At 63.5% G+C, this 13499-nt stretch overlaps 1 protein-coding gene across 1 annotated transcript in view; it reads left to right on the forward strand.

The window, feature by feature from the left end:
• Positions 1-13499, forward strand: part of AGAP3 (ArfGAP with GTPase domain, ankyrin repeat and PH domain 3) — a 56558-nt gene that overhangs the window by 37406 nt on the left and 5653 nt on the right. Inside the window, 2 exon segments of the mRNA XM_024991248.2 lie at positions 3974-4078; positions 10273-10441. Coding sequence (XP_024847016.1) covers positions 3974-4078; positions 10273-10441 — 274 coding nt within the window.

The raw sequence follows: 13499 nt of genomic DNA on the forward strand, positions 1-13499 counted from the left end.
CCCCAAAAGGGAGGGAATTCACAAAAGAGCACCCTGAGGAGTATGGATTGAGGGGGCGTACCAAGGGCTGGTCCTACCCTGGGTTCACCGGCCGAGTCTTACCCAGTGAGCCTCTTCTGTGTTTGAAAAGAGGAAACTTAGTCCTGATATAGTCTCTGGAGTCACTGCCCAGTAGGGCCAGGGCGCCCAGACCGCCTGTCCTGGGTGTCTTTGCTAGAAAAAGGCATTGAGTGATCAAAAGGGGTCTCTGGTGATGGAAGGCAGAGTTGCTTGCTGGTGTGCTGTATAGGGCTGTAGAACCACTGCCGGATGCAGTGGAGAGAGGAGGTGTCAGGTAAAAGCCTGCTGGCCCACGTGCCCCCCGGGATGGCCAGCAGCCTGGTGGTTAGCCTGCTGTGTCCCCAGGATGCTGCACCTGGCACAGACACATCTTCTCGGGACCCGGTGTTTAGAGATGCCCCGTGTCTACGGGAGCCGTGATGTCCGTGTTTGAGTGGAGTAGACTTGTGTGGCCAGAGGACCTGAGGCCAGCCTGGCCAGGGTCCTGTGATCAGGTCTGGCCGTCCAGGCTGGGGCTTCTGCAACCAGAATTGTGTTAGGGATGGGGGTTTCTGACCCCACAGTGAAGGGCCATGGCAAATGGAGAACCCTGAAAGTGTCTCAGGGCCCAGAGGACACAGTGGGGAGCACTGGGTATGCTTCAGTCCTCCAGAAGTGTCACCAAGGGATGCTCCCCAGGGACCCTCCTGGTGGGCGGGCAGCTGGCTGTCTCCTCCCTGTTTCGCTGTATGTGCAGAACTGGCCCATAAACCTGTTGATGGCATGTCTCTGTGGCTGTGCCAACTCAGGCCTCCTCGAAGGGCCTCTTGCCAAGCCAGGCAATGGGGACCTGCTCCAGGCAGGGGACCGTCACTCCCTGCTTTGTGGCATGTGTTTTCTGAGTATACACACAGGCACAGGCAAACGTTCAACAAACGCAACGCTTCCCCCACCCAGCCACCCTTCCTTGCTTTGAGATCAGTCTAGCCCCCAAAGCATCCCGCTTCCTGGCTGGGGTCTGCCCTAATTTATCTGCTCCCTGAATCCCACACAGGGAGGGGAAAGAGGGTCTGTGCAGTGGGGGATGAAGCCCCGTGAACTTGCACCTGAGGCTCCAGTCCCCCTGGAGGGGTCAGTGAGGTCACTTGAGGATTCCAGGCCCCCTCTAAACTCAGGGATCCTCAGAAGGAGGGGCCTGGCCAGGAGGCTGAGTTGCCGTACCTGTCTACAGGCACCAGGGATCACACAGTGGGGGGCGGTTTGGGGATGTGCCTACTGTCGGGATGGGGTGCCACCGCACCCTCTCCTCTAGCCTGGGCCGGTGGCCATTCCTTGGGCCCCTCACCGCCGCCCCGGGCCTGGCTCACCCCTTTCCCAGCCCTCCTGTCCCGCGCTTCTCCCGGTTCCTCGCTCCCCCTCCCCCTGCTCCTGCTGGGAGTGGAGATTGCATTTCAGTTGCCATTTGCATTCCCAATCAATCCGGACTCCGCAATTAAGCCGGCTGGCGGAGCCGGGCGGGAGGCGGCGGGGAACGGGTCCTCTGGGGGCTGTCGCCCCCGCGCACTGCTCACATTCCGCCCCAGATTGCTTCCTGCGCCGCCGTGCGCAGCCGGCCTGCCCGGGGAGGGGAGCCGGCGCCCCTGGGGCGCGGGGAGGGCCGGGCCGGGCCGAGCGGGCAGCCCCTGGCAGGTGAGCGGCGGGGCCAGGCGGAGCGCGTGGGCGCGGGCCAAGCCCCCCTTGCAGCCGCGATCGCGCCGCCGCCCCCCCTCCCGGCCCAGGCGCTCCTCCCACGCCCCCGGGCTAACGCGCGCCGGAGCCTCATTCCCACGGTCCGGAGAGGGGCCGGTGGAGGAGGGGAGAGACTTCGGGCAGAACAGGTCTGCCCTCCTCCGCTGCCTCCGGCATCCTGACTCCTGATCTCCTGCTGAGGGGGTGGGCGGGGGGTGCTCCGTAGGTGAGTCTGCGTGTCTGAGAACTGCGCGTCTGAGACGGAGGCTCAGGCAGTTTCCGGGACTTGGGGATGTAAAGAGCTCGTGGGTGGCAGAAGGCGAGGTCGGGGGGTGGTGGCGTGAGCCTGGGGGGGACCAGGCGGGCACCCGGTGAAGGTGAAGGGACCGAGAAGGGAGCTCTGGGTGTGAAGGGGTTTGGGACAGAGGCCCTGGTGGAATCTCCCGCGGAGGCTCAGGGAGCAGGTGGGAAGGGAGGCGGGGGATGGGGCGCCCCCACCCCCACCCCGTGTCCCGGTCCGCAGCAGCAAGAGGAACCTGGGCTGCCTTCTCCAGAGGCCGGGCCCCCAGTTCTCAGGGCCCAGGGTCCACAGTCAGCAGAGAGGTAGCGGCTGAGCTGTGTCCACTTTCCTGGCCTGTGAGGGGATGGGTGCCACGCCCCCGAGGCCCGTCACCAGGGCTCCTTCAGGGACCACCAGACCGGAGCCCGCTGCCTTCCGAAATGTTCCAGGCACCCTACTGTCTAGGGAAGGTCTCGGTTCATGCCCCTACTCTTCAGAAGCTGCTCCTGAGAAAAGGGGACCAGGTCTCCACAGTGTCCTTAGATGGCTCCACCTCCTCCAGCTGGAGGATGAGGGAGGAAGGGGTTAAAACACCTGTTGAAAAGCGGGACTGGCCTCCACCTCTGGCCCCTGATGTGGGAATCCCAGGCCACCTGCTCGCTAACCTGGCCCACCTGCTTGCTAACCTGGCCGTTCCAGGGCTGAGCCTCCTAGTAAGAGGCCTGAGCAGGGGAGGGAATCCTGGAATTGGGGTTTACCCCCACTCTATCACACTGAGTCTCCTGACCCCCATTTCCAGCCTGCCTGAGGGCAGGGCGCCCCCCTCCTGAAGGAGAGGCCAGCACAGCGGCCCTAAGCTCCTCCTTTGTGACCCCCTTGCGGGGCGGGGTGGGAACACTGGGGGACACTCAGAGTGCTGCCCCATCCCACCCCCAGCCGGGCCATCCCGCTGTGGGGCTCTCCCCCAGGAGTGGTGTGTAGGAATCTCTGGGGAGCACTGCCTCTTCTCAGCACCCCAGGTTTGGGGAGGGGGCCCACAGGCGTGATCCTGGTCCAGGGCAACCTGCTGCTGGGCGTGTCCGTGTCCTGTCCCGACCCCGGCTCCATCCTTGGCCCGTCCCCTGTGCTGGCCGCTGTTTCAGGAGCCAGCAGTGGGCGCGGGACCACCAGGGGTCCTCGTTAGGGGAGGGCAGCAGAGACTGTCGGGGCTGTGGGCAGTCTTCCTTGGTGGGGTCCTGCAACAGCCGCAGAGTCTCTGCTGGCTTTTCCCCACTCTCCGACAGCCGCAGGGTCTCTGCTGGCTTTTCCCCACCGTCCACCAGGGGTTCTCACACTGTGCTGCGGTGCGGGGGTGGGGCTGGGGGGATGTTGATGAACAACACTCCCAAATCCCGGCCCTCGTGGGACCCTTGTCTATCCTGGGGCTCATCCAAGCGCCACACCCAGCATCCTCTCAGCTCCCATGGGAGATTTGGTTGCCGATCTGGATGGCTGGAACTCCCCACTCCCTGCTTTGGGGAGACTAGGGTATTCTGGGGACATTCAGGTGCTTGTCTGCCCTCTTCTGGGGCTACCACAGGGGTTAGGAGGCCAGGGCCCCCTGAGGTCTCTGTGTTCCACCCCACCCCTGGAGATCCTGGGAGGCCGTCTAGACCCCCGCCTCCCATTGCGGATGTAGGCCCACAACCTGGGGTAGGGGGTGCCCCCGCCACGGGACAGTGGTCCACGGTAGCTGGAGGGGGCCCTGAGTCCCGTGGACGGGTTGGTTCGGGTGGCCCTCCCCGGTTCAGCTCCCGTCCCGCACGGCGTCTCCGTGCCCACACGCACAGTGACCTGGGAGGAGGGGGGTGGAGGCCCACGGGGCCTGCGGGCGCTGAGACCCTCCCCACGCCTGGCTTCCATCTCTGATGCGGCCTCTGTCCCCAGGGCATTCTGCTCAAGCGGAGCGGCAAGTCCCTGAACAAGGAGTGGAAGAAGAAGTATGTGACCCTGTGTGACAACGGGCTGCTGACCTACCACCCCAGCCTGCACGTGAGTCGGGGGGCTCACTGCACCTGGGGCGGGCTGGGCGTGGGGGGCCAGGCGGGCGTGGAGCGGCTGCACTCCAGGGCTGGAGGGAAGCGTGCCTGAACTCAGAAAGTCCTGCCCTTGGGAAAGGGCCCTCACTGTGGGGGCTCGAGGGCCACATGGACCCTAACGCCCGGTGCCTGGAAGCTCTGAGTCTTGGCCGGGCCCTTTGGAGTAAACCCATCCCCCAGGCGGTCGCCCTCAGAGCTGCACTGGTGTGCAAGTCAGGTTCTCCCTCCTCCGCTGGAGCTGTTTTAAGAGCTGGATAGGGCCTGTTTACATGGAGTTGCTCACATTTTGGGGGGATGGGGAGGGGAAGATGGTGTTGCCAACGCGTGCCACATGTGTGGGTGCCCCTGGGCTCCCAGGACAGTGGGGCGCAAGAGGGCAGTTAAGCCAGGGCCGCTGGGGGGAGCCTGGGGCCGGGACAGACCCCCTTGGCACGAGGCGCATGGGGGCACCGGGCCTGGGCAGAGGGGTCTGCAGGGGGTGGGGCGTGGTGACTAGGGGGGGACCACCGTGGCGGCTCCCACACTCTCCCCCCCTCCCCTCGCTGCGTGGCTCCAGCGCACAGCTGTCACCGGAATCCATCTCTGTCACCACCCCACTGCGGGCCTAATGAGTTCTCCCACGAAGCCCCTCGAGCACAGCACGCGGGCCGGCCCCACCCCTGGCCCGGAGGCCCCCGGGCCAGCCTCGGAGGGGCCCTTGCCCACCCCTGAGTCGGCATGGGGGTTGTAGGGGGCCCGGCCGAAAGGAAATGGGGTCCACGCTTTGGCCGTAGCCCAGTCCCCCTGAGGGCAGCGCCCAGGACCCCGAGGAAACCCACAGGCCTGGGGTGGGCCCTTCCAGTCAACCCGGCCCTTCCCCTCAGCTTGGGGGCCTCTCACTCCACAGGTGGGAGCTGGTGCTTGGATACCGGCTCGGGGGGCTGGTTAGATGAGGGGCCTCGGCCTGGCGACCTTGGGGGCTTCCACACAGAGGCTCCTGGGCACCATCCTTGCCCCCACTCTAGCCTTCTCCTCCCCAAGTCCTGCTGAGTCCAGAGGTGGCAAGGCTCCCCACAGAGCCCTGATGAGGGGCGCGGTGTCCTAGGAAGCAGGGACGCCCCCCTCCCCGCACCCCACCCCCCGACCAGGAAGAGGACCGCAGTGTCCCCAGGGAGAGGGGCTGGGCCTCCTGGGCCCAGCGCCCACAGCTCCTGCCCCGGCGCTTCCCAGCTGCGGGGCCGGGAGCCCGTCTGTGGCCTCATTCCCCACCTGTGAGACCCTCCTGCCTTCTCCTCTCTGCTGCGTCCTCACTGCCCCCGGCCTCCTGCTGCCCTGGCTGGGCACTCATGCCCCTTGGATGGCCCCGTGCCCCGGAAGGAGGAGGCGAGGGCTGGGGGGGGGGGGTGTCTGGGGACAGGGAGGACAGGGCCTGGTGCAGAGGGGAAGGGAGAGACCCTGTGGGGTGGCTGTTTTCACACGCGACTTCCCTGGTGGCTCAGCTGGTAAAGAACCCGCCTGCAGGGCGGGAGACCCCGGTTCAGTTCCTGGGTTGGGATGATCCCCTGGAGAAGGGATGGGCTACCCACTCCAGCATTGTCGAGCTTCCTTTGTGGCTCAGCTGGTAAAGAATCCGCCTGCAATGTAGGAGACCTGGGTTCGATCCTTGGGTTGGGAAGATCCCCTGGAGAAGGGAAAGGCTATCCACTCCAGTATTCTGGCCTGGAGAACTCCAAGGACTGTATAGTCTAGGGGGTCGCAAAGGGTCGGACACGATTGAGCGACTTTCACTTCACTAACAACCCAGAGAGCGGAGGCTCGGTGGGCTTTGTCGACTCCTCGGTCACCCAGCCGGCGGCTCACCAGTGAGCTGGCCCCCGTGACTTGGACTGTAAGAATCACCCAGAGTTTCCTGCACAATGCAGGAGCGCCTCCTCTCCAGGCTACCTGTGGATCCCTGGAGAGGTACCATCAGGGCAAGTGAGGCCGGCTAGGTGGCCGCCATGCCTGGGAACCGTGTGTGGTCAGTGTGCCGGGCCGGGGTGTGGTGACGCTGGCTCCAGGCTGTCCCTGCTTGGGAGGTGAATCTAAGAGGCTGCCGGCTCTGCGGGTGGGGAGAAGAGGCTGAGCGTGGCCTTCCCGTCAGTCAGCCCTTTAGTCGCTGTACTCTGCTTCTGGGCTCCGAGTGCACGTCCTTCCCCAACCCATGCCGGATGCCCTGGGCACCTGGCCCGCCGTGCAGATGGCAGCTCCCCTGCCCGGTCCACGCTTCTCTTCTTGTCCGGGAGACCCAAACCAGGTTCAAAACCGTGGTAACAGTGAGAGCACCAGTGAGGCCAAGCCCAGGGTCTCCGTGCACGCCCCCCGGGGTCCGAGGTCCCTCCTGACGGAGGCTGTCTCTCTTCGTCTGCTTCTCATCTCTTGGTGTCCCTCCCTGGTGGCCGCCGAGCTCCTGTTGTTGGCTTCCCTGCCTCTACCCGCCTTGACCATGTTTTCCAACCTGAGCAAACTTTCCAACCTGAGCAAACTTCCCAGCTGCCGGCAATGATCAGGGACCAGCTCTCCCTGGGAGCCGTCTGCTCCCCTTGGAGGCACCGTCCTGTTAGGAAGCCGTGGAGGAAGGCCCTCCGGGAACTCCAGAGGGCACACACTCCCCCTACCAGGAGACTCGAGGGCAGGGGTGCTGGGGACTCGCCTACCGGTCAGCAGGCCGGTCGGACTGGTGGGACCCGAGGGGTGTGCGGAGGAAGGGCTGGTGGGCAAGTCTCGAGCCTCACGCCCGGTCCTTGCCGGGGCCCAGGAGAGCCCGCCACAGCCTCCCCCATTTTGCAGCCAGCGGAGCCATTCACACAATCACCTTCTGTTAATTCTATCTGCAACATCAATTAAATTGTTTGTAGAAACTAATTGAATGTGGCTTAATCACACATCTTAATAGCTTTCCACGCTCTGAACTCGTTGTTAATTCCAGTAATAAAACGAGATGAGAACGCTGGCTGGGTAATTAGCGAGGAGGCTGGGGAAGAAATTGCTGTTTGATGGTGGGTAATAAAGGCAGCCGTGGTGACCGCTCTCCCGAGCCGCCGCGGAGCTCCCCCGTTCTGCTGACGGAGGGAAACGCTCCCGACGACACCCTGTCCGCCGCCACCTCTCCGGCTCACCCGTCGCAGTCTCCTTGGGGGGCCCGAAACTGGTCCCCCACACCCCTCCAGCTGGCTGGGTGCTGGCCTGTTGGGTGGTCCACGCTGCTTTCCCCCTTCCATTGGTGTCTGACTCTTTGGTCCCGAACGGAGTCTCTCCGAGCGGCTCTGGTTTCTTGGCCTGGGGTCAGCTTCCCCCCGCCTCCACCCTGACCCGTATCCCAGCTTGGGCAGCCCAGGGCTGTCTCAGAGCCTGGAAACTGTTGCAGCTGCTGTGACCTCCTTGCGAACTAGAGCAGCCCGAGCCCCGCCCCCGGGAAAGGGACGGCAGCTGTGTCTTCGGCCCTGCCAGCTGTTGACAGTCGTCTCGAGATGAGATGTGACTGTGCGTGGGGACCCGGGATGGGATGCGTGCGGAGCCGATCGGAGGGCTGTAGGGGCCTGGAGTTCGGGGGCCGCTAGGATGGTGGGGTGCACCCTGGGTGCTAGGCAAGGCCAGAGGGCCAGCAGTGACTGGAATGGGGGTGGGTGGAGTTGACTGGGGAAGGGACCAGGGCACAGGGAGGGGCTAGGGCTGGGGACAGAGCCCTGGCAGCACTCAGCAGAGCATGGGTGGGAGGTTGGGGCGGAGGGGCCCTCCTGTGGTGGAGCCTGCCCTCGTCCACGTCTCAGCAATGCTGTTCTGTGCTTCTGAGACACAAACCAAGCACCCTGGGAGCAGGGTATGCCCAAGGCTAGGCACCCAGCCCCGTCCCTCACCAGGAGGCCACGGACGCAGGGCAGAGCTGCAGGGCAGGGCGCTTCTCCTCTCTGGCTGGCAGGGCCCCTGTTAGCCTTCTGAAGGGCTTCCCAGGTGGCTCAGCAGTAAAGTATCCATGTGCAATGCAGTACGTGGGTTCAATCCCTGGGTCGGGAAGATCCCCTGGAGGAGGGCATGGCAACCCACTCCAGTATTCCTGCCTGAAGAATCCCATGGACAGAGGAGCCTGGTGGGCTGCAGTCCATGGAGACGCAAAAGAGCTGGACACAACTGAAGTGAGTTAGCATGCACAGGCCCAGCCAGGCCTCTGGGAGTCGGCCTGCATGCTGGCATCGGGTGCCCTGTCCTCCCCGTGGTCCTCCCGCTGGCCCCAGTGATTCCTGCAGGGAACTCCAGCCTGCCGGGGGCAGGAGCAGGGCTGGTGCTGGGCTCTCTGCTCCCTCGATCTCACTCCTTTTCTTCTTTGGAGAAGCCCGCGTTCTCTTGGCTCCTTGGCGCCAGGTGACCCCTTTCTCCTCAAGGTCATCTCGGTCGTTCACAGGGTGAGGGTCGGCCCTGAGCCCCTGGTCAGCCCGCCCTGGCCAGCACTCCCTGTCGGCTCTTTTAAGCAGAGGACATCCTCCCTTTTCCCTGAAGCTGCAAGATGGCAAGGCAGGAGAATGCCTGGGGACAGGAAGTGGTGTCCTGGTGGGTGGAGTGAGAGGGCTGGGACCTGGAGGCTGAGCCCAGTGCTCAGGGAAGCGCCCTGGATGCAAAATGTACCAGAGGCACTCCCGACTACGGAGGAGAGGAGCCCGTCCGAGTCCAGCCGGTGAAATTCCCTCCAGAGTTAAGCTGGTGCCACTGGCCCAGCTTCTGCCCCCTGAGGAAGGACTGCCCAGGAACTCGCCAGGGCCATGGACGAGGGATTAGCACCCAAGAAGATCAGAGCAGTAGGGAGACCAGGCTGGGCTGGGCAAGGTTTTAGGCAGAGGGAGGGCAGAGGGAAGCCAGAGGGAGGGCAGGGCTCCACTCTGCATCCCCCATCCTACCTCCCACCCTGCCAGGTGCCACCCCCCACCCAGGGCGAGGTGAAGACAGCAGGTATGATGGGGTCAGCACCCAGCCGCTCCCGCTCTTGGGGTCCCTACCCGCCTTGTCCACGTCCAGCCCTCCAGGTGCTGACATGAAGGCAGGGCTGGTTCGCTCCGGGGCTAAAGAGGAGGTTCCTTGGGGACCTGAAGAGGCTGGGCTTGAGTCTGGCCCTGTCACCTGCTGATTGTGACCTTGGGCAGGTCATCCATTGTAAGAATAACCTGTTTTTCCATCTGTAAAGCGGGCACAGTAACGCCGTCCTCCTGGGTTGTTGGGACACTCACGTGAGGCAGTGCGTGAAATAGAAACGTAATGTCAGCTGTCGCGCAGGGGACCCCAACGCGTGGCTGGGCAGCTGACGTGTGACGTTAGCGCTGGTTACTGTTCCTGCCGCTGGGGTGTCCACTGGTATCTGGAACCTTGCACTTGGCTCACTGTTCCTCAGGACAGTAGAAAGAATCGAAGGCTTCCCTTTAACTATTCGACAAATATTTATCATCAGGTACCAGGGCTTCCCTGGTGGCTCAGACTGTAAAGAATCCGCCTGCAATGCAGGAGACCCGAGTTTGATCCCTGGGTTGGGAAGATCCCCTGGAGAAGGGAATGGCTACCCACTCCAGTATTCTTGCCTGGAGAATCCCATCGACAGAGGAGCCTGGCGGGGAACAGCCCACAGGGTCGTAAAGAGTTGGACAGGACTGAGCAGCTTATACACATTCTAAGGACTGGGCGCTGCTCTAGGCTGTAAAAGTTCTCGAGGCCCCAAGTGGTGGTGGGAGCGTCTGCAAACAGGGCTGGGGTCCTTGGTGACCAGCCACCCATGGCCCGGGGCAGCCCCATCATCCACGTCCCCAGGGGCCTGTCGGTCCCTCTCCTCGGCCATCCGGCCTCTCTCCAAGTCCCATCTCTGGTCAATACTTGGCCTCCTTTGTGTTGCCTCCTGAGCTGTCTTCAGTAAAGGAGCCCGGGAGTCACTCCTGGCCCCAGGCCCTCTGTGGTCCCTGCCCTGCTCCCGGCGGAGCCCCCAGAGCCACACATGGGCAGACCTGGAGAGGGGGTGCTGGGGGGTGCTCCACAAACGTGGACAGTGCAGGGAGAGACCCGGGAGTCGGGAGGGTCGGGATGGGGTTTGCTGCGGAAGAGTGACCTGTCCTAACGAGTCTCCCCCCCAACCCCGTCTTGTCCACGTGGCCCCAGGACTACATGCAGAATGTCCACGGCAAGGAGATCGACCTGCTGCGGACCACCGTCAAGGTGCCCGGGAAGCGCCTGCCGCGAGCCACGCCGGCCACAGCCCCTGGCACCAGCCCCCGGGCCAACGGGCTGGCCTTGGAGCGGAGTAGCACGCAGCTGGGCGGGGGCACAGGTGAGGGGCTGCTGAGGTGGGGGCGTGGGGCGCACTGTGACGGGAGGGGGCCTGGGAAGGTAGGTGTCAGGGGGCTGCGCCCAGCCTGGGTCCTCAGGGCTCTGGGCAGGCTCACGCCAAGTGTCAGGCTTCAGGATCAGCCCCACTAACTCGTTGGCCAAAATGCGGTCCTCGTGGGGTCAGTAGGGGAGGTGGCCAGCGGACAGCCCGGTGGATCAAAGCAGGGACGGGTAGCCTCATGCCAACAGGTGGCGTCAGCGTCTGGAGCGGGGCAGGCAATGGGGGCGCAGGAACTGGGGCCACATCTCAGCCACGCTTGCCGAGCGAGCTGCCTGGGGCGAACCCAGTAACCGTCCTCAGTTCTGCAGTGCGGGGTGGGGTCTTTGTTCAGAGGTGTGGACGCTGCCCCGTCCAGCAGTCAAGAGAGAAAGACGGTGCTTGTTTGAGGCAAGGGTCCTCACCCTGCCAGGGTGCCACCCTGTCTGAAGGCGCTGAGGGGTCAGGGACGCTGGCACCGCTGATCGAGGGGTGCCGGGTGTGCTAGCCCTGACGTCGAGATTGTGTTCCCATGTTACGGATGGAAAAACAAAGATTCAGAGCGGTTAAGTAACTTGTCTGTAAAATCCTCCAGAGGGGCTTCCTTGGAGGCTCAGTGGTAAAGAGCCTGCCTGCAACGCAGGAGATGCGGGTTCAGTCCGTTGGTCGGGAAGATCCCCTGGAGAAGGAAATGGCCACCCACTCCGGCATTCTTGCTTGGAAAATCCCATGGACAGAGGAGCCTGGGGGGCTGCCATCCATGAGGGTCGCAAAGAGTCAGACACGACTCAGTGACTGAGCAGGCAGCAGTATTCTTACCTGGAGAATCCCATGGGCAGAGGAGCCTGGTGGCCTACAATTCATGGGGTTGCAAAGAGTCAGACACGACTCAGCAACTGAGCACCCAAAATCCCACTGAAGTAGTAGAGGGGGATTTGAACCTATGCGTGCCTGACTGGGGCAGCTCTGTGCTTCCACTCAGCCTCCCCGAGCTCAGAACGAGGCCCTTGAAATAGGCAGAGAGTGCGCTAGTGGACGGGTGAAGAGGGGGACGCTAAGGACAGGAAAACAGGAAAGATGGGTAGGGTGCTCGGAGCTGCCGGCGGGGGTGCGCTTGGGGGCGAGGGGGCGGGTTCGCTGGCCCAGGGACAACGAAGGCAGCCCGGGGTGGGGCCGGCCTAGGGCTTCTCAGGTGGCACCAGAGGGCAGAGGACACGGAAGTGGATGGAAGGGGAGCCCTGCTTGCAGGCAGGCAGCAGGGGGGCCGCTGGCTGCTTCCTTGGAGCAGGGACACCTGGGACCCTGTGTCCTGCCACGTCCCCCGAAGGCCCCCAACCTGGGGAGCAGAAGTGGTGCGTGCAGCAGGGGTGCGGACCCACTCCCCCATGTACCCAGCCGCGCCCACCGACGGCTCCCCAGTGTCCCCGGAGCACGTGGCCGGGCCGCCCCCCGGGGCCACGTCCCCCCAGCGCACCGCCAGCGACCTCGCGCACACTCACAACGCGTCTCCGCTCACCGGGCGATGTTAACATCTCATTATCTTTGTTACTGTAATTACATTATCCGCTGCTTTATGCAGAATTATCCTCCGAGGACTAATTGATGGCTCCATGTTTAATTCATTAATCATTAGCATCAAATTCGACAATTACAGTGCACACTGATTGTGGGATTGCAGGCGTAATGAGGGGAGAATTAACAAAGAAAAGGGAAGGCGCCCGCCCTCCCTTGGGGTTTTGGCTTGGGGGGCTTGGGGGGAGGAGGTTTGGGCCTTGTGGTGTCTTTGGGTGGGGTTGGGGTGGGGGGGAGTGAGACCTGGAACCTCAGGGGAGATGTGAGGGGGTGGTGGGAAGTCAGCCCTGAGGCTGCTGCTCCCCTGGAAGGTTTCCTGACCAGGCTTGGGGGGGTGCGGGAGAGGCCACCCCAAGAAAATCTGAGTTGGCAGGGACCTGTTAGGTGGAGCAGGAGGGGGCAGGATTCCGGAGAGCGGGGCCTCGGTGTGTGGCCGCAAGGGGCTGGCCCACACGGGTGTTAATCAGCACTTGCTGTGTGTCTGCTCCTGCCGTGGGTGTCAGGAAACACAGAACTCACCCCATCCTGCAGCGTCCTGCAGGCCCCCAGAGCATCAGTGTGACACGGCCAGCCTATTCCTTTCCCTTCTAGGCGCTTCCACTTGGGGCTGCCTGGCTTCTTGCAGACACTTGCCCCTTGTGCTCGTGGGGCTGGTCGGGGGGCCCCCTCCATCAGGCTCGTTCAACCCCAGGGGTCTCTGCCTGTCACGAGCACCCAGCACCCGGCCACTCCCCCTACCCCGCTGTCTGTGCAGACCCCTGGGCGTGGCCGCTGGTCCTTAGACCTGCCTGCCAGCCGTGGCCTCCTGGCCTCCGGCCCTGCAGGATCTCAGGTCAGTGGCCTGAGGCAAGAGGTCTGCGATCACCTCCCGGGCTGTCCATGGTGACTGATGAGCCAGGGAGGGCCCTGCCTCTGCCCCTGGTACTCCTGGAGCTGCCGCCCCATTCCCCTGGCTCCGCCGTCCTTCCCCTGATGGGAAACGAAAGATTAATTTTCTGCAGCCCAACAGGATAATTACTAATACTAATTAGACATAATTACTTGAATTTGATACACTTATTTCTCGTCAGAATGGCAGCAGAGCTGAGGCACAGCCCACGGCGTGTGTGGCCTGGAGCGCGGACTTGAGGGCCTGACCAGGAGGGTCGGCTCGGGCTGTGACAGGGAGTCAGCCCCACTGTCCCCCCCACAACTTCTGGCTCTGCTCACAGGGTGGGGTGGAGTAGGGGAACATGATGTGTGCAGGGAGCGAGGTGAGTGTGAGGTCTCAGGCTGGCCGAGTCCCCCACCCTGGTTCTCTGGCAAGCCTGGCACGGTACTTGGTGAACCCAGGAGCACCTCGTTTTTTTGCCAGTGTCCCGCGGGCATTTCTCAAGCTCTGTCCCTGGGTAGCTGTGCTTTCAGGACAGCCTGTGGGCCACCCTTCTCCCGGGGTCCCTCCCCGTCTGAC

The sequence above is a fragment of the Bos taurus genome, chromosome 4 (genome assembly GCF_002263795.3).
Source record: "Bos taurus isolate L1 Dominette 01449 registration number 42190680 breed Hereford chromosome 4, ARS-UCD2.0, whole genome shotgun sequence".
Lineage (NCBI taxonomy): Eukaryota > Metazoa > Chordata > Mammalia > Artiodactyla > Bovidae > Bos > Bos taurus.